Source organism: Macrobrachium nipponense, chromosome 37 (genome assembly GCF_015104395.2).
Source record: "Macrobrachium nipponense isolate FS-2020 chromosome 37, ASM1510439v2, whole genome shotgun sequence".
NCBI lineage: Eukaryota > Metazoa > Arthropoda > Malacostraca > Decapoda > Palaemonidae > Macrobrachium > Macrobrachium nipponense.
Genome location: NC_061097.1, coordinates 19,511,645 through 19,532,911, shown reverse-complemented (window position 1 = coordinate 19,532,911; position 21,267 = coordinate 19,511,645). Strand labels below are relative to the sequence as shown.

General features: G+C 36.9%; 1 protein-coding gene across 4 annotated transcripts in view; it reads left to right on the top strand.

Moving 5' to 3' along the window:
• LOC135209051 (L-asparaginase 1-like) overlaps window positions 1-20,364 on the top strand; it is a 100,412-nt gene extending 80,048 nt beyond the window's left edge. For all 4 annotated transcript variants that reach the window (XM_064241604.1, XM_064241605.1, XM_064241602.1 and 1 more), the window contains 3 exons: window positions 3,858-4,031; window positions 13,002-13,161; window positions 17,599-20,364. In XM_064241604.1, the coding sequence (XP_064097674.1) occupies window positions 3,858-4,031; window positions 13,002-13,161; window positions 17,599-17,627 (363 nt within the window). In that variant the 3' untranslated portion in view covers window positions 17,628-20,364. The remainder of the gene's footprint in view (window positions 1-3,857; window positions 4,032-13,001; window positions 13,162-17,598) is intronic.
• The last annotated feature ends 903 nt before the right edge of the window (window positions 20,365-21,267 follow it).

The window sequence follows — 21,267 nt, the reverse complement described above, 5'->3', positions numbered from 1 at the left end:
ACAGCTGCAGTAACCAGGAATAGCAAGTAATGCAGAAGCAGCAGCAATAATCAGGAACATAAAGCATTAAAGGAACAGATTTAGTAATAAGGAACAACATGCAATGCAAGATCAGCTACAGTACCTAGGAACAGCAAGCCAGGGAAAAATTGCAGTAACCAGTAACAGAATGCAAAGCAGTAATAGTTGCAGTAACCAGGGAAAGTGGCAAAAGCAGCTAGAGTAACCAGGAACAGAAAGCAATGCAGGAGATAAGGCCGCAAAAAAGAAAAAAATGGAAATTCAGGAGCATTTTCTGTGACCAGAAGCAGCATGCATTGCAGGACCAGCTAAAGCTACCATGAACAACGTTCAGTGCAGAATCGGCAGTTGCCTGGAACAGCATGCTTTGCAGGATCAGCTGCAGTAACCAGGAAGAGATGCACTGCATGAACAGCAGCATGGATAGAAATATAATGCGGGAACAGCAGGAGTTGGGAACTTCATGCGCAACAGCAGCAACTGCAGTAGCCAGGAAATGGGTGCACTGCAGAGCCACATCTTCAGTCAAGTAGTAATGGAATGCACTCATGGAGAAGAGTGAATCAATATCCACAAGGGCACGAGCTGCTTTATCCAGAGTAGTAGTCATAAATAGGTTTGCACTGCAGGTGCACCACCAATACCCTAGAATTGCATGCACTGCTTGATACTACTATGAGATTCAGGGTCTCTGTAACACGGTTTTTTGGACTTTGCTCCTTGTCAAAGCATCGGATGTAGCTGAAAGTTGACATATGTATATTTTACAACCACACACAAATTTTGTCAGCATTATCAATAACCTAAACCCGATAGTTTTAATTTTTATAGAGTAAAAATGATCTAGCCGACGCCATGGCCAATGATTACGAGCCAAGAGTCTAAAAACATTTATTACATAAGCAAGGTAAACACCTTTTCACGAAATGTTGCCCCGCCCATCCACCAGACAGAAACTCCATCGGCTCTGAAACCCAAAGACTTTATGAATAGCGGAACGATACACAGATGTGGGTGGGGTATCAGTGCTAGCGTAGTAATACTACTGTAGCAGTAGTGCCGCAACAACATAGCAGTAATATACATGAACTTTTACGTTTAGGCCAACTGCTGGGATCCTTGAGGATCATTTAGCACTTCTTACAACTACTCGAGAAATTAGTTTTTATAGCCAGAAGTTAAATTTTCTAATCCAACAATGCCCATGGTAGCCTTCAGTGTTATCCTGAATTATAACGAGGCGAAAGTGGGTAGAGCCTCATGAAGTCATCATTCTGACGATAATTATTGGTGAAGGTTTAAAGCCAATATACTGTACCGGCTATTTTTTTTCAGTAAATAGGTAGATAGCCAATAAATAAAAATTGCTTGACATTGGATATAGCAGTTATCAAATCAAGCTTGTCTACTATGTTTTTGAAAATTACCAACTATTCCCTACATCTTGTCAATCTGATTGTGATCTATAAAGTAGACTGTAATTTCTTAGGAAACCTATTTTGGGAGTTAGACTAATAATCGAAGTGTTTTTGTATTTATTAACATATTTTGTTGGTTTGTTCATTATGACAATTATCAGTGGAGAGGTTCCAGAGTTCTTAAAGGTGCACTGCTTTGCTTGTATTTAAATTTTATGTCATTGTTGTCAGAGGTTTAGCCTTCGTTACGTATAGCCAATCATCCATCGAGAAAGAGGGAAGAAATGGTGTCATAAGTTAAGTAACGAGTGCTTTCGAAACCTTTTCTCTGAGTAAGTTGGCCCGTCTTCAAAAGTCACTTTTACATTGTAAGTACCAAATTTATTCACCCTACGTAATGCAGAATACAGTCAAAATTTATGAGTAAATATAATATGCATTCTGAATAAGCGTTATATTTATGAAATGCATAGATAAAAAGTTATTGCGAAAAAACCGTGTTACAGAGGCCCTGAATCTCATAGTAGTCTGAAACCGTCTGTGATGTAGGAGCCACAATCAGTGGCCAGACATAGCATTCATTGCAGGAACAGGAACAGTGGCCAGGAGTAAATGCTAAACAGCATAATTTATTTACACATCATGAGCACCAGTGCTCACTGGAGCCTCAATTTTACATTCACCTGCCTCTCTTATTCACTGCTATATTTCTGAAACAATGCTATTCCCTTTACTGTGATCATTGTTATGCAGAAGACTTCACTTCCGCCAATTGTTCAAATAAAAATCAAAGCAAAGTAAATTATAAGCATCATGCTAATAGAACTACTTGGAATGGTAAACACTGGCTGGAATAATTATTATAAAACCTCGCCTTTAAAGGGTTCCAGTGATTTCATGCTGGTTTCTGGCTACCATATATCTCTGCCTTTTATAGTTTTAATACAATTGATGCTATGCGTACATCACTGAGTTCCCTTTGTGAACAACGCTCGCTGGAACGAGTTAGTCATTTGCTACGACCTGACCTACTTTGCAAAACAAAAAAATAATCATGATGCGAATCATCACGGCTGAAATTATTATTCTACTGTGAATTTTCATATAATTTTGATATGGATCACCACTTAATTTATTGCAGTGGAATTCATTCCAATAACTGTAACCAATTTATTCCAATAACTGTAACCAATTTATTGCAATGGAATGCATTTAATGACTGTAACAACTATTTAACCACTTATTTATAGCTCTAATAATAGCTTAGGTTTTTATAATGACTGTTGTTATTCTATACTCTGTTTTTTTCCATCTGTCCATCCGCCTGTGGTGTTTTTGTATGGTAACACTGCGTCCCGGGCTTTAGATAGTTACATTCAGCTCACATTCAACGATTATAATAACATCCTATTTCGAATATTAACGGTGTAATTCGCATACAGTAAATTATTAAAACACTTTTCAGTTGCAAATGTACACCCAGATATCCTTTTATTTACCTAAAACTTATACATAGCGTAACTATCTAAAGCCCGGGACGCAGTGTTACCATACAAAAACACCACAGGCTGATGGACAGATGAAAAAAAAAAAAAAAAAAAAACAGTATAGTAAGCATTACTTCTGAAAGGGATGCTTTCTATTGTATGATGATCACTATTTCTATTTTAATTTTTTACACTGACTGGTATACCCATGCATAAAAAAAGTGAGTGATCGAGAGAGGAAGAGACGTTAAACACCTTTTTAAAATTTGTTATTAAATACAAGGTAAATGATGTTCGGTGAACATTTGTAAAATAAAATTGAAGAAAAACAAATCTTAGATGGGCTTATAGTGATGTACTACGGAAAACAAGTTGATTGAGGAAAATTGTTACAGGAAATTGCATGTAATATTGTATTTGGAGACAAAGACGAAACAAAATCTCTAAATTAATGTATCTTCATTCTGAAAAAGTAAATAAGGTGGGCCTGAGCAGGGTTAATCAAATACTCTCTATTAATCCCTGCGGTGCACTGTAGCTATTACTTTAGGATCTTTGCAGCGTCCCTTCGGCCCCTAGCTGCAACCACTTTCGTTCATTTTACAGTGCCTCCGTTCATGTTCTCTTTCTTCCTTCATACTTAACACCTTCTCCTAACAATTGATTCATAGTGCAACTGCTTTGACGTTTTCCTCCTGTTACACCTTTCAAACCTTTCTACTCTCATTTTACCTTTCAGCGCCGAATGATCTCAAAGGTCCCAGTCCTTGGCCTAAATTATATATTCCATCTCATTCTAGACGCAAAGAGAATGATCGAATACATGACTTGAAAGTTATCAGCATTTTTATCACACTCTAGTGGTTATTATTTTAACAACAGTAACAATAACAACAACAACAACTACTAATCATTAATGTTTCCTCCTCAGATAATCGAGGTCTTGGTGAAGACTGGTGCTCACCTCACGGACTCGCCACTGAGACTGGGGGAGTTGCTGGTTCAGGCTGCAGCCTCTGACAGCCCCAACAGACTGATCTCCTACAGGCTAGCCGGCGTGGATCTCTCGCTCTCGGATCCCTGTGGAAGAACGGCTTTGCACGCGGTACGTACTAATAGGCCTACTGTCATTTCCACACGCGTTCCGACTAGCTGAAATATGCAACAAAAGCCGTTGATTGAATGTTAGTCTAGCGATTTCTAGATATCTAGAGTTCTGTAGGTGGTATGTTTTATTTATGTTTTTATTTATTTTGTTTGCGGCCGGTTTTTATATGGTTAATTCTTAAGTTTTTGCAGACTAACTTTATTCGTTTGTACGCTTGCTTGAACACTCATCTCGGGTTACATGCTATTATTTTATGTGGGCAATTGCATCAGCCAGAATGCACGGGAATGAAAGGAGTTTTTATCGTATACCATTTCGTGGAAAATGGTTCCAAATGAATATTGTACAATTGATCTAATATACTTTGTTTTTTTCCATCTGTCCATCCGCCTGTGGTGGTCGCGCATGGTAACACTGCGTCCCGGGCTTTAAATAGTTACGCTATGTCTAAGTTTTAGATAAATAAAAGGATATCTGGGTGTAAATTTGCAACTGAAAAGTTTTTTAATGATTTACTGTAGGCGAATTACACCGTTAATATTCGAAATAGGATATTATAATTGTTGAATGTAGGCTGAATGTAACTATCTAAAGCCCGGGACGCAGTGTTACCATACGCAAACACCACAGGCGGATGGATAGATGAAAAAAAAAAGACGGAGTATAGACAAAAGCTGGATATCCAGATAATGCTGTTACTTCGGTCAAATGCTAAGCGCCATACTAAAAACAGTTGTTGTCATGAAATGGTCACGAAACATAGCTGCAAAATCGAATTTAAAGACCTTTGGTGTTCTGCAGGTTTTTTCTAACACCATCTGTCCCATTCATGGAAATGCACTGTCACTCATAACTAGTTTTCTGCTATCTTCTGCTCTCTTTTATTATCTGTCCGGCAGATTTGAAAGTCATTTCTGTTCTATAACAGATGCAGACCCAAACCACTCGTGCTCTTTAGGATAGTGTCACGGGAGCACGAACAGAAATCAGCGTAGTGTTTCAAGAGCACAAAAGTGAGCCTAGACTGATACACACGAGTACATACACGAGCCAAAATTGTCATAAGAGCAAAAAAGGACCGATTTGGTGTCGCACAAACTTGCAGAAAGGCATCGTTAGAGGAGTACAAACATATCCTAAAGCAATTTCACAAGAACTCAGACTTGTATTAAAACAGTGGCAAAAGAATTCAGACTTATATAAGGTGATGTTTAGAAAGGAGCACAGTCATGCACTCACGACGTGTCACCGGAACACACACGTGCTCTCAACCACAGTATCGGAGGAGCACGTGAACTTATATGAGTGACTATGCAACGATAAATGTCCAGAAGTGACAAGGCAAATAATAGTGAAAGAAAATGACAAATGGTTTAACAGCGTATAATGTTAAGCTATGAAAAAAAAAAAAAATGGGAGATCTACGGAAAAGATCGAAAAAATCAATTAGAAACGAAAATTGTTCACTGTACAAAACAGCCAGAAATTAGCAAAAAGATTTTTATCATGAACGCCATGAAAATATATTAGAATATAATGTATATTAAAGAGAAAACTCCTAAAAAAAATCCACTATAATTTAGCCGGAATGATAACTTCGTGAACTAGTACTTAAAAAATAATGGAAAAAAATGGAAAGAATCTGTTATAGTTTAGAAAAGGAAGTTCCTTCTTATCTCCCAGTGATCATAATTTGGTTTGTATAGTGTTTTTACGTTGCATGGAATCAGTAGTTATTCAGCAACGGACCAACAGCTTTACGTGACTTCTATCACGAGAAATACACATCTCTCACTCCTCAATGGAATGCCCGAGGATCGAACTCGCTGCCACCGAGGTGGCACGCCAACACCACTGAGGCGCTTCCAATGATCATAATGAGATATAGCAGATTCGGTAAGTCTGAAGAACTGAACATGAGTGACTGAAAAAACGACGAGATAAGTGAAAAAAAAAAACACCTCTGAAAATGACCCGTTTCCCAAAAGTGACATAAGAGGCAAAAAAACTTGAAACAGTTGCGGGAGCAGCTATATTTTGATATTGTCCAATGAGTTTAGCACAAGCATCTTTGCCAAGTAGTGAAAAGCTTGCCTGTACAAAGCCGACTTACAAAGGAAAAGGTGACAAGAAAATCTTGGCTTCTATAGGCTAATATCGAACCTATTGTACTTATCAAAACTTATAGAAACGGTAGTTCACGAACAAACGTGAAAACACGTGAAACAACTCGACATTATAACAGATGATGAGTCAGCTTACAGAAAAAAACCACTCGAGAGAAACTAAATTGTGCGCAATGACAAAGGATATGATAAAAATTGTGGCAAGTAGAAAATGTGGTATCCTGTTTATGCTCGACCTAAGTGCAGCATTTGACACAGCTGACCACCATATGCTGCTTAAGACCTGAGAGCAGGAAGATGTACTTGATTGTTTGTTTGTATGGTGTTTTTACGTTGCTTGGAACCAGTGGTTGTTCAGCAACGGGACCAATGGCTTTACGAGACTTCCGAACCACGTCGAGAGTGAACTTCTATCACCAGAAATACACATTTCTCACTACTGAGGCTCAAATGGTACCAAAGCTACTTAGAAAACAGGCAGGTTAGAGTGGTTATATCCAATGTGATATCAAAAAGGAAAAGCCCAGCTAGAGGAGTGCTTCAAGGCAGCGTCCTGGGTCCACTGCTATTTGGCATTTACACAATTGAATTATCTAGAATACTAACGCTAAAGGTTAGGTATAAACTGTATGTTGATGAAACTCGGTCCTATTTTCCTCTCGAAACGGTATTATATGCCATTAGTAAAATTGATGTTCTCCCGGATTCTGTCGACAAACCTGTTTCTCCGCCATTAAATTCCTGCTATGCTTTTTAGTCGTAAAAAAATTTACTTTTTTTTTTTTTTGTTAGCTCTATTGTTCTGGACAGTTTTGGCACTAACTGCCTTCGATAATGGCTTGTTACATACACCTTGGGGGAAAATTTGTGGAACAAATCTAATTAACCCTTACTTTCGTTCAGAAGAAATTCAGGACATTTTTTCCCTACTCTGCCCAATTATAGATGTCCTCCATATCGGATCGGAAATGACTGGCAAGAGGGAATTTATATATATCTAATTCAATCCATATACACGATGTTTATATATAAAACTTAATAAACAAAGAATTTTTGCAGAATGATTAACTTATTTTGTAACGCCAGATAACTTGTAACCAAGAATTGCGAATAAAACTTAATACACAAAATTTTTTTACAGAATAATCTACTCATTTTGTAACGCCAGATAACTTGCAACCAGAAATTGCAAATAAAACTTAATACACACAGAATTTTTACAGAAATTTTGTAACGCCACATAATTTGCAACAAAAAATTGCAAATAAAACTTAATACACAGAATTTTTACAGAACAATCAACTTATTTTGTAACGCCAGATAATTTGCTACCAAAAATTGCAAATAAAATTTAATATACAATTTTTACAGAATAATCAACTCATTTTGTAACGCCAGATAACTTGCAACCAAAAATCGCAAAAATAACTGCAAAAAGTTTTAGTACTGTTTAATCAATTCTTTTAACTCCACATGAATGCTTTTTAAAATTATTTTCCAGTAACTTAGTGTTGTTAAAAAATGAATCACCGAGCAGACTGTGAGCTTGTCATGAGGTAGTATGGTCGAATTAAAATTTCTGATTAGTTTGTACCAGAGTTATGTAACAACGCATGGTATAACAGTAAGACGTTTAGTGGACGAGCTATGCTGCTCTCTCTCGCTCTCTCTCTCTCTCTCTCACTCTCTCTCTCTCGCATGATTCGGCCCGTTAATAGATGGATGCTAAGCTCTTTTGTTTACATTTACATAGTCCGGCGGTCCACACCAGACCTATTCCTTTCACATCTCACCACACATACAAGCCGTCTTAGAGCAAAGCTCAGTGCTGACATAAGGCCGGCTTAAAATACATCAAACCGACGATGAGAATGATTATAATCGCAGTTACTGGATCGGTTACATATAGTCTCTCTCCTCTCTCTCTCTTCTCTCTCTCTCTCTCCTCTCTCTCTCTCAACCTGCGTGGTTAACAGACCATTTGACAGCAAATAGCATGGTATTTAGAGCATAAGAAAGCGTTCTTATTGGTTTTTCAGCGAATAAAATGTTTTAAAGTACTCGACTCCGAGACATTAGCTGGAATGGGAAAACCCGAGAGCTGTAATTAACCGACTATTTGGGGGAGGCATTGATGGGTGTGTAACCAGAACGCAGAATTTACCCAAAAATTTATGATCTGAACCAGGAATTTATCGCCTCATCGTCCATTGCATAGATAGGTCTCCCGTATATAATTTCCGTTCCGGCTCCTTTTTATTTCAGTTTTTGTCTTGTCAGTCCATTACATTCGTCAGCCTTGACTGTATTATTATTATTTTCATGAAAGGAAGTTAATGGGCCGGGCTTAATGCGCACTTGGGAAGATATTATAGATGAGAGTTACGATAATGACTTGCGATTCGATCTGTAGACGTGTAGACGGCTTTTTTGATTGACTTTGTTCCCGAGTTCTATTGTAACACCCGTTGGTCGAGCAAGTTTCACTTGCTTTGTTACAGCTTTTCGCCTGGATTTCAAACTCTTTCCCTTACGACTGTCAACACGTTTGTTTGGGAAAGGTTTCACCTACTAATAGTTAAGGAAGTTTTATTCAATGTTTTGAGCTGCTTTTTGCCAATTTTAAAAGATTTTTTACTGAATGTTGCACCCGTTTTCTTAAAAGTTTTCTCAATTTCATAAAAGTTCCCCTATTTTTACTGAATGTTCCACCCGTTTTATTAAGTTTTCCCAACTTCATTGAAAGTTCCCCTATTTTTATTGAATGTTCCATCTGTTTCATTAAACGTTTTCTCAATTTCATTAAAAGTTCCACTGTTTTTACTGAATGTTCCACCTGTTTTATTAAACTTTTCCACTTTAATTAAAAGTTCCACTGTTTTAACTGAATGTTCCACCCGTTTTATCAAACGTTTCCACAATTTTATTAAAAGTTCCCCTGTTTTCACTGAATGTTCCTCCCGTTTTATTAAAAGTTGTCCCAATTTCATTAAAGGTTCCCCTGTTTTTACTGACTGTTCCACCCATTTTTATTTAACGTTTATCAAATTTAATTAATAGTTCCGTTTGTACTGACTGTTACTCCCGTCTTATTAAGTTTTCCCATTTTCCTTAAAAGTTCTCCTTTTTCTACTGAATGTTCCACCCGTTCTATTAAACGTTTTCCCTGCTTTATTGAAAGGTTTGACCTGCTTTATCAATAAATAGTTTCCCTGTTTTATTGCATTTTCCAAGCTTAATTCCAAGTTTCAACTTTTGTTAAAATTAAACGCTTCGCCATTTATATTGTTCGTAAACATTTCACCTATTTTATATTAAACGTTTTTTAACATTTGCTCCATTTTTTTTATAAGAACTTATCGAAGAATTCATCTGATTTACATTAAATTACTGAGCACCTATTTTATACGAGATTAGGGAACTTTTCACTTATTTTATATGAGATCATTGAACATTTCACACATTTCATGAGATCACTGAACTTTCCACTGAATAAAATGAGATCATTGAACATTTCACATATTTTATGAGATTATTGAACTTTTCACCTATTTTATAATAAATTATTTAGAGTTTAAGCTAATTTATATTAAATTATTGAGTTCACTCATTTTAATTGAGCAGCACCTATTCTTATATCGCTATTGTACATTTCACCAATTTTTATAATGAATATTTCACCTATATTTTATTGAGCATCACCTATTCTTTTATTGTTATTGTACATTTCACCAATTTTTATGTGAAATTATTGAAAATTTAACCTACTTTACATAAAGTTAGTGAACGTTTTGCGTACTTTGATCGAAAATCTCACTTGTTCAGCTTGATTTTCGCTCTTTGGTCGAATCCTGGGTCTAATCAGCTTTTTGCAGTCGAATAGTGTGGGTACAAAGACTAGATTGAACTGGATTTCTGCTTGTGGCACGTGGCCTTTTTTTATGCTCCAAATTGACGAAGAGAATTAAGATAATTCCTACTAATTTCGCCTTTTTTTTTTCTTCTTTAGTTCTCTGAACTTTGAATCATGATTTAATGAAACTAATCACTTTTTGCAGTCGAATAGTGTGGGTACAAAGACCTGATTGAACTGGATTTTCTGCTTGTGGCACGTGGCCTTTTTTTTATGCTCCAAATTGACGAAGAGATTAAGATAATTCCTACTAATTTCGCCTTTTTTTTTCTTCTTTAGTTTTCCTTCTGTGGAATTCTCTTGAAATTGAATCATGATTTAATGAAACTATGTCGTGGTAGAGAAGGAGATGAAGGGGATTAAGAAAGAGGGAAAAAAGTATTTAAAAAAAATGATTTGCCGAAATTACTGAAGCCTCCTTGACTGATTGTATTATTAGTGATAGTGGTACTTGACTGATTGTATTATTAGTGGTAGTGGTACTTGACTGATTGTATTATTAGTGATAGTGGTACTAGACTGATTGTGTTATTAGTGATAGTGGTACTAGACTGATTGTATTATTAGTGATGTGGTACAGGATGATTGTTGTTATTAGTTGCTAGTGGTACGTTGGGACTGGATTGGTATTATTAGGACAAGGTGGGGCGGTACTACTACAGACTGATTGTATTAGTAGTGGTACTGACTGATTGTGATGGTTACTAGGACGGGATTGTGTTATTCTGATATTGGTACGAGACTGATTGTATTATTAGTGATAGTGTACTAGACGTTTATTGTACTTATTAGTGTAGTGAGACTGACTGGATTGTATTATTAGTTGGTAGTGATACTAGACTGGATTGTGTTATCGAGTGGATAGTGGTACTAAGACTGGGGATATTTGTTATTAGTTGGATTAGTTGTTACTTAGACCTGATTGTGGTTTATTAGTGGGATAAGTGGGTACTAGACCTGATTGTGTTATTAGTGATAGTGGTACTAGACTGATTGTGTTGTGTATTATTGAATTAGGGGTACTTTTAGAAACTTGATTGTGTTATTAGTGGTAGTGGTACTTGACTGATTGTATTATTAGTGGTAGTGGTACTTTAGACGCTTGTATTATTAGTTGATATTAGTTACCTTAGACTGATTGTGTTATTATTGGTAGTAATCCTTGACTGATTGTATTATTTTAGTTATAGTGGGTACGAAGACTGGTTTATTGTATTATTAAGTGGTAGTGGATACTTACTTGATTGTAATTAATTAGTGATAAAGTAGGTACTTGAACTGATTGTAAAGTTGATTAGTGGGATAGTGGTACTTGAACTGATTGTATTATTAAGTGAATAGTGGTACTTGACAATTGATTGTAATTATTTAGTTGATAGTGGTACTTGACTGATTGTATTATTTGAATTAGTGCAGTGATATTGGTAGGCTATACTGATATTGTATTAGTGTTAGTGGTACTTGATGATGTACGTGATTGTATACTGATTGTATTATTAGTGATATTAGTACTAGACTGATTGTGTTATTAGTGATAGTGGTACTTGACTGATTGTATTATTAGTGGTAGTGGTACTAGACTGATTGTATTATTAGTGATAGTGGTACTAGACTGATTGTATTATTAGTGATAGTGGTACTAGACTGATTGTATTATTAGTGATAGTGGTACTTGACTGATTGTATTATTAGTGGTAGTAGTCGTTATAGTTATAAACTAACTTAAATAGAGCACTTTCGACTAATATTTTTTTTTATTAGAGAACATATACAATATTTTTAGTTTTACTTGCATATTTTTATCAAAGTTGACTTAAATTGAACAAAATTTAACAAATATAATTCCATCGATTATTTTCTGTTATTGAACAAAATTTAACAAATATTATTTCATCGATTATTTTCTGTTATTGAACAAAATTTAACAAATTTAATTCCATCGATTATTTTCTGTTATTGAACAAAATTTAACAAAAATGATTTCATCGATTATTTTCTGTTATTGAACAAAATTTAACAAATATTATTTCATCGATTATTTTCTGTTATTGAACAAAATTTAACAAATATTATTTCATCGATTATTTTCTGTTATTGAACAAAATTTAACAAATATTATCTCATCGATTATTTTCTGTTATGGGTTGCAGCAAAAAGTATTAAAATTTTTCCTTCGGTATTCTGTATCGGGTTATGTTTTCAAATGTTGTTGTTTAAGATTAAGCTGGCCTTATGCCAGCACGGGCTCTTGCTCATAGAGCAGCCCGTGGTCAAATGTTCGTGTGTGTTTTTCAAGTCCATATCTCGGAAGAACATTTGAGACTTCAAGGTAAATCAGGTAAAAAAATACTACATTGGGCTCAGTACAGACTGGTAGCCCAGCTTTATCAAAAACAATTAAGGCTTTTTTTTTTATTTACATAGAAAATTGAAAATATAAAATATAAAGGGCATTAGGGAGGTTTTCATTGAGGGAAACTGAGAAAAGCAGGAATTTACATATATAAATCTCTCTCTCTCTCTCTCTCTCTCTCTCTCTCTGTTACCGATTTCACCTTACAAGCCTTTTAAAACCTCAAAACAATGGACCCAACGTAAGAAGAACCAAAGTCACTAAAAGGTGCGGGCCGTTAACAGCTATTTTTGTAAACTTACGACCTACTGTAAGACTTACGCAAACGAAATTGTAGTCATTTGAACAGCCACAAACTACCACGAAACCACTGTCTTTGGTTTCTTCCGATTGGCCAATAGCACGAAGCGTATGGACGTGGAATTTATTTTGGCATTTTTTATTTTGTGTGTGTGTGTGTGTGTGTGTGTGTGTCGGCTCTCTCCAGAGCTTCAGTTTATTCTTGCTAAACGGCTGACCAGTCGAAATAAAATAAAAATAAAAAAAAAACTAACTTTCTTTCTGTTCACCTTCAGGCTTGTACGGTTGGTTCCGTAGACTGCGTCACAGAGCTTCTATCGGCGGGAGTGCCCACGGACGTCAGAGATCGCACAGACTTGACTCCCGTCATGTGCGCGCAGATCAACAACTACTCTGCGATCGTCGACGCTATCGCAGAACACGAAGAAAGAAATGGTAAGGCTGCTCGTGTTCAGTTGAAGGTAATGTGGAATTTAAAGCACAAGGCCAAGCACTGGGGACATATGAGGTCATTCAGAGCTGAAAGAGAAACTGGATCTTTCTTGGATAGTGCCCCCCCACCCCCACCCCGGGCCCTAAAAGGACTTTAACCCTGTTTGTATTCACCTTTGCAAAGGCGTGTTTAGTACAAGTTCATTTGGGTGTTATCGTAAAAACATATCAACAAAAGGCTGAAATTATCATAAAGATAATGACCCCCCCCCCCCCCCCCCCCCCGGAGTTATATTAGTCCTAGATGCCGACCAAAGAAAACCCTTGGGTTCAGTATCTAGTTAAGATCCGAGAAACAGAGTCGAAAGGTTTGAAAGGCGTAACAGGAGGAAAAGCCTACAGCTGCACCTCGAAACCATTGTAAGGAGATGGAGGAAAGTAAGATGGAAGACTGAGAATATGAACGGAGGTACAGTAAAAGGAATGAAAGGGGTTGCAGATAGGGGTCGAAGGGACGCTGCAAAGTACCTTAATGTCTACGGAGCGCAGCGCGAGGTGCACTGATGGCAATACCTCCCTGCAGGGGAAGTGTTCAACTGATTAGTGTGGGGAAGTTTCGGTCTAATAAATTTGGGTCGGTTGCCTAATCAGAGATGGTTTGGGCACGTGGTGATGAAAGGAGACAGAAATATTGCCACTATAGTAGATTCACATGAACCGTGCATTACGACGCTCCGGATTGGCTGTTGATAAGCCAATCACAGGGCTGGAAACTCAGTCTCTCGAGAGAGCCCACATAGGCAGGATGTATGTTCCACATCTACTGGGGGATACTTTTGAAAGACGTATACCTCAGGAAAGGTGGAACATAGATCCTACCCATGTGAACTCTCGATAGAGACTGAGAGTTTCCAGCCCTGTGATTGGCTTATCAACAGCCAATCAGGAGCGTCGTAAGGGACTGGCCTAGACATCAAATGCACGGCTGATGTGAATCTACTATAGTAGAATAGGACTAGAGAAAGCATAAATCGGGAGATGTCTGATTTGGTAAAGGGAAGACCTGACAGAAAAATAGTGTTTGATGATGATATGAAGAGGGATATGAACGTTTTTCGTAATAAGAAAAAAATTTCAGGTGGATGTATTACTTTTGGTAACATGTTTTACAGACATACTGCACATGAGAAGGGACTAATATTTTTGTTGATTTTCTGAGAAACACTCAATTCTAACAAAGTTAACGCTGTATTTTTTTTTTTTTTTTTTTTTTTTTTGGGGGGGGGGTTGTGTTTCTTGATAAGGATCGAAGAGGTTAGGACACCTTCAAGTAGTAGTAAAGCTTGGCAGTACTGACCAATACAAGACAGAGAGAGCATTGCAGCTATAGTAGATTCACATCACCCGCGCATTTGATGTCTAGGCCAGTCCCTTACGACGCTCCTGATTGGCTGTTAATAAGCCAGTCACAGGGCTGGAGACTCTCGGTGACTTAGTCTCTCGAGAGAGTTCACATAGGCAGGATGTACGTTCCACTTCTCCTGAAGAATACGTCTTCCAAAAGTATCCCTCAGGAGAGATAGAGCACACATCCTGCCTATGTGAACTCTCGAGAGAGACAGAGTTTCCAGCCCTGTGATTGGCTTATTAACAGCCAATCAGGAGCGTCGTAAGGGACTGGTCTAGACGTCAAATGGACGGTTCATGTGAATCTACTATAGTGGCTCAGGAAACGTTGCTAGAACCTTTGGGTAGGACTGCATGAAATCCTATAATAAGGATGCTACAATGAAATATTAATAATTGGGATATTACAGAGAACCTCTAGTGGGGAAACTTCTTAGACCCTTTAGTTATGCCTACGGTGTGCCTTGTACCTTTCTTATCACTGTAAGTCATACTTTTCTTTGGAATAAGGAACTGAGAAAATGAATGTTTGATATGTAATACTTATTTGTCTGTATTAATTATATTTCTTTGTCTTCCACGTACTTTCACATTTGAAGGATGAAGGTAAGCAGTGTAATGAATAATTGGTACATTTCTTGTGCTAACAATTTGCCCTCTTTGTATACTTTACTGATTCAAAATTTATTTCTTGCAATTTAAAATTCTCGCCAAAGTTAACTTTTTCCCCGCATGAAATTAATGTTAAGATTGTCAGCATTTTGAAAAATTTCGTTTTTGTAGGGGTCTTCAAATTTCAAGGTTGATGATCAGTTAAATTACGATTAGAACCCAGAAAATTTTAGTTACACACGAGTTATTACCATTTTACCCTCATGCAACTTAATGGAGCTTTCCTTAAAACAAATAGCAAAGTTTAGACAAAAATATTTCAATAACAGTTGCAAGCCATCAGTTTATTGGTACATTTAACTACAGTTCTGTATTGCTCTATATAAAGAAAGAATACCATCATACAATTTATAGGAGCTTTCCCGAAAACAAATAGCAAAGTTTAGAAGAAAAAAAATTGAATTTCATTCCTAATAACTGTTGCAAGCCATCACTTGATTGGTACAGTCACTCATATAAGTTCATGAATGTTTGGGTGTTTGAGAGAGATTTCCATTTCACTCCTTTCTGGATGGCAGGTGTCTGGGAGTGCGAAACTGGCCAAATGTTGAACTACCTAACTCTGTTGTAGAAAATTTCGGTGTGAGCACATCTTACGTCACTATACAGGCTCGTTGTCCAGAAAGCGGTTGGATGGAATTCAGCTTTTAGTCCCCGGAGACATCCATGAACTTATATGAGTGACTATACATTCAACTGCAGTTCTGCACTGCTATATATAAAGAAATTAATTTTAAAAATTCTGAACAGTTTTAGAGTGGTCACCAAGTGAGCCCTGTACACGCCAATGCTTGACTGCCTTCACCCTACTTTATTGGATAACTGGAAATTGTTAAGAACATAAACCACAAAAAAATAATATTTACCAAATCTGAAATTTGCTCCAATGTTTTTCGAGGGCCCAAGTAGGTTTCACTACTGAATGACTGCTAGCTAGACACTTCAAATTAGTACTTGCATTGTGCTTTCACAAAAGCAAGCCACAAAACTGAACTTGGGTTTTCACAAAAGACAAAACTGAACTTGGGTTTTCACAAAAGCCACAAAACTGAACTTGGGTTTTCACAAAAGACACAAAACTGAACTTGGGTTTTCACAAAAGCCACAAAACTTAATTTTGGTTTGCACAAAAGCCACTAAATTGAACTTAGGTTTTCACAAAAGCCACAAAACTGAACTTGGGTTTTCACAAAAGCCACAAAACTGAACTTGGGTTTTCACAAAAGCCACAAAAGTTAATTTTGGTTTGCACAAAAGCCACTAAATTGAACTTAGGTTTTCACAAAAGCCACAAAACTGAACTTGGGTTTTCACAAAAGACACAAAACTGAACTTGGGTTTTCACAAAAGCCACAAAACTTAATTTTGGTTTGCACAAAAGCCACTAAATTGAACTTAGGTTTTCACAAAAGCCACTAAATTGAACTGAGTTTTCACAAAAGCCACAAAACTGAACTTGGGTTTTCACAAAAGAGACAAAACTGAACTTGGGTTTTCACAAAAGCCACAAAACTGAACTTGGGTTTTCACAAAAGCCATTAAATTGAACTTGGGTTTTCACAAAAGCCATTAAATTGAACTTGGATTTCCGCAAAAGCCACTAAATTGAACTTGGGTTTCCACAAAAGCCACAAAACTGAACTTAGTTTTTCACAATAGCCACTATATTGAATTTAGGTCGTCATAAAAGCCACTAAATTGAACTTGGGTTTTCACAAAAGCCACTAAATTGAACTTGGATTTTCACAAAAGCCACTAAATTGAACTTGGGTTTTCACAAAAGCGGCAGAATTAACATGGGTCTGCACAGAAGCCATAAAATTGACCCTTGAAAGCAAGCTGAAGGAAAACCCTCAGGCAGAAAGGTAGGAACAGCTTTGTCGACAAATTAAAGTAGAAGGAGGTTCACAGAAAACAGTTGTTCCCAATTGATTTAAACAAATGTCACAAACAACCAAGACGTAATTAGGATTATGGCAGGCTGATTTAATTCAAGGGTATCTCATCCGACTTTAACTTGATACAGCATAAAAAGGCCAGGCAGATAAAGTCTGGATAAATGGCTAGTGTATTGTTTCAAAATACTGGTAATAATTTTCATATGTATATATCTACACTGGGAAAGTTCAAAATGAAACTACTGACTATCGAGTACTTTCGTATATTTTTAACACATCTTTCGGGTCACAAAGATGTTAAAAATACACGAAAGTTTCATTTTGAACTGTTTCAAGTGGTTTCAGCTAATAGACAAAGCCATGTCCTTGCTTTTGCTATTTTGTAGTAGAAATCTAAAAGTGTTGCATTACTAGCTCCGTTTCTTTTAACAGAATATTTATTGCGGACTTTTTCTCTTTACAGAACTTATCCAACAAGGAATGCAACGTTAGCCTAGTGACCACGAGCTGAGTTGGCGCCACAATGTACTCGCTTATGGAAAGGAGGGACATATTCGCCATATCGTTAACACAATATTCATATACCTCATTTCTTTGAGGGAGCCAACTACCAGACTATTGTGTTCTAGGCGATTTGATAGCTTTGTACAGCTACACTCTAGCTGTACAAAGCTATCAAATCGGTTAGAACACAATAGTCTAGGAGTAAACAACGGTAGCAGTTGATTACTCTCTGGGGTAAAACCAAGAAGAGGTGCTTGCGGATGACAACCTCTTCTAGAGCAATTTTTATCACTATGGAAGTTTTGCAAGATAGATTTTTAATGGTTGTGGAGGATTGAGAGACCATTTATATATAGTATAGAACTTTGTAAGACGTCAATTGAAGTTCTGGTGAACTGTTAAAACGTTTTGTCTGTACTAATTGCGGAACCACTTTGTATACAGTATTTCCTCTTGGGTGATGACTATGCCATAAGCACTATAAGTTATATGACTCGTACAGATTCATGGCACTGCTTGCTAACCCAAGCAGTGTATCATGATTAAATACGAGCAAAAACCAAATGAACTAATTTAGTCTTAAAGGTTGGCAAGATTCACCGGTTAAATATAAAAATTTATATAATCTTTGAAAGATTCATGATGTTATAATATTTGCCTCTTAAACCAGGATAATTTTCAGACATTTTGTGAAACATGTCTTGAAAACGCACGCCAATGTTTATTTTCCACTGAATTTGCTTCAGCACAGCGCACAAATGCACAGGAAGTCTTTTCCACTGAAAGGCCCTCTTGGGTTCAGTGTCTAGACTTAGACCCTGTGTGTCAGAACACACTTACAGTTTCACATAGGCCAGCAGTCCAGTTCTTTCATTAGACACTGTTGAACCAAATGGGACCACTACCTCTTAACAACTCTGTACTGTACCAAGTGAAATGTTTAGATTCACGTGGCATTCAAAAGAGAAAATGAAAAAACTTCACTGCTGACCGACCAATAACTGTATGTTCGTTTTAATTCTTGTTTCCTCGCCATACCTCAAGAATTCTTGCTTAAAGCAATAATCACTTTGACAAGCTAGCGTACCATTCATCAGGAAATATTGCCGAGAATAGCATCAGGCTTAACATTAGTTATTCTTTGGGATGAAAATTCCTAAGCAACGTCAGGTGCATAGGTTTGCACGCATATTCCGTATGCTATGAATATTAAAGTTGGTGTAATGTTTACGAGAGAATTGGCTGTGAAGGAAAGTTTAGTTTATAAAACTATTTGTAAACTTTAATAATTGATTTTTTTTATCGTTTATTAAATTTTGTCTCAGCAATGTACTGAAAATTTAAATTTAAATACTCCGACAACAGGATTTAAAACACTTAAATCCAGTTTTACGTAATTATCAGGGGATGATTTACCATCCTGGGTTTAATATTGAGATTAACTTGAACCTGGTTCCTGACCAATTGAAAAAACTAATTTAAAAATGCATTAGATCCTTGTTAAGACCCAGTCCAAAAATGAGTGTCGATGACAGTACAAGGTAAAAAGTTTCAGGTCTGTCTCATCCAGGTCTCTGATGTTTGTAGGTTAAGAAGGAGGGCACAAAGTTACACTGCAGTACATGGAAAACTTCAGTTTTTTAATGATAATATTGATAATTTGGTGCTACTCCAGTAGGCGGTCTACCTAGGGGATCAAATGTGTCTCGCCGTGTTTAGTACTAGCCCTCGGGGATCAAAGTGTGATAAAGTGCACTTCGGGATATTTGATCCCCGAGCGGATAGTACTAAACACGGCAGAACACATTTGAATCTCCGAGGGACTAGTACTAAACATGGCAGAACACATTTGAATCCCCGAGGGACTAGTACTTAACACGGCAGAACATTTGAATCCCCGAGGGACTAGTACTAAACATGGCAGAACACACTTGAATCCCCGAGGGACTAGTATTAAACACAGCAGAACACACTTGAATTCCCGAGGGGCTAGTACTAAACACGGCTGAACACATTGGAATCCCCGTGGGGCTAGTACGAAACCGGGTGAAACTAGAGGCACCCAGGTAAACCACCTACTATAGTAGCAACAATAATTTTCCTCAACTGTAAACTGTCTTCAACACCCCACATTATTTTAAAATGAGCCTTTTTCAAGTATTCTGGAATATCTCGATGCAGTAAAAACGTACGAGACATGTGATAAACGACGACTACTTGAAACGACAACCATTCAAACCCTTTATTCCAATAAACTCCAGGAACCGCAATAATTTGTGATAATGAATTTGTAATGTGATATTTATACCACAATACTGTAATACTTAAAAGCATGATTAAACCGTTTTCTCACAGCTATAATGGGTAAGGTTGAAAAATCACAAATATTGGTGTGATTTAAATATCAGCCATTACCATATGAAGTGTTTAAAACTAAAGGACAGGAGTGCCAAGCATTAACGTGTATATTTACCGGTTAGGTGTGCAGCATATGCTATAGTACTTGGCACTATGTCGTTTCTTATATCTTTGAAGCTGATAACTATATACGTGTAAAAAAAATTCTTCCAGTGTTGCAATATTATAGTAGGTTAAGTTGAATGAAAAATGTATTACTTTGTGAATATGGCAAGGGTTGCCATATATTCAGCCTTTGTTTACTTTTTAAGTGTAAACTCTTTGTTGTAAATATTATTTATTTAATAAAATCTTGAAATATACCAAATATTACTTGTATACTGCCAAACAGGCTTGCCCTTTAACAATACTGAAGTATTCTCTCAAGTAGGTTATCGTTTAACTTCTGAGAAGAATATTTCCCGATTATATAAACAACTGTTTTTTAAGCAAAGGATGAGGTTTTATATTAAGTTACATGACACTGTCTCGATTGCTGTCCCAGTACACTGTTGGGCCTAAAAATTTTAACTTTAATTTTAGTCATGAAGCAGACTGGATGAATGAACCCAGCCATGACCCTAACTACTAAGTAGGTAGGCCTGTTTGTTTTATCCTAGTCACTGGAGGTATACAACTACTACTATACATTCATTCCAGAGGCCCTGAAATAGGGTTTATCGTACACAACTTTTAAACCGACATAAGGATTTCCATACTACTAAAGTACCGAGTATTTCTAGCATTGTCCTAATTTATGGTAGTACACTGAATCGACAGATGTACTTAATTAAGGCGTTTATTCTTTAAAATTTCGTATGGCCAAGGATAGGTAAATTGACATTTAACCACAGGTCAAACCACCATTTGAAAAGGTTTAGTGGAGGATACGCTATACCGACGTCACTGATACACGTCACCACTTTTACCGATGATTGAAGTGATTCATTGAATATAGAATGTAGGCCAAAGTCCAAGCACTGGGGCCTATGAGGTCATTCAGTGCTGAATCGGAAATTGATAGTAAAAGGTTTGAAAGATGTAACAGGAGGAAAAACTCGCAGTTGCATATGACTCAATTGTTAGGAGAGGATGGAGAGTAAGATGGAAAAGAGAATATGAAAGGGTTACAGTAAAAGGAACAAAAGCTTTTGCAGCTAGGGGCCGAAGGCACGCTGCCAAGACCCTTCAGTAACGCCTACAGTGTATTGTATGAGTGCACTCATGCCTG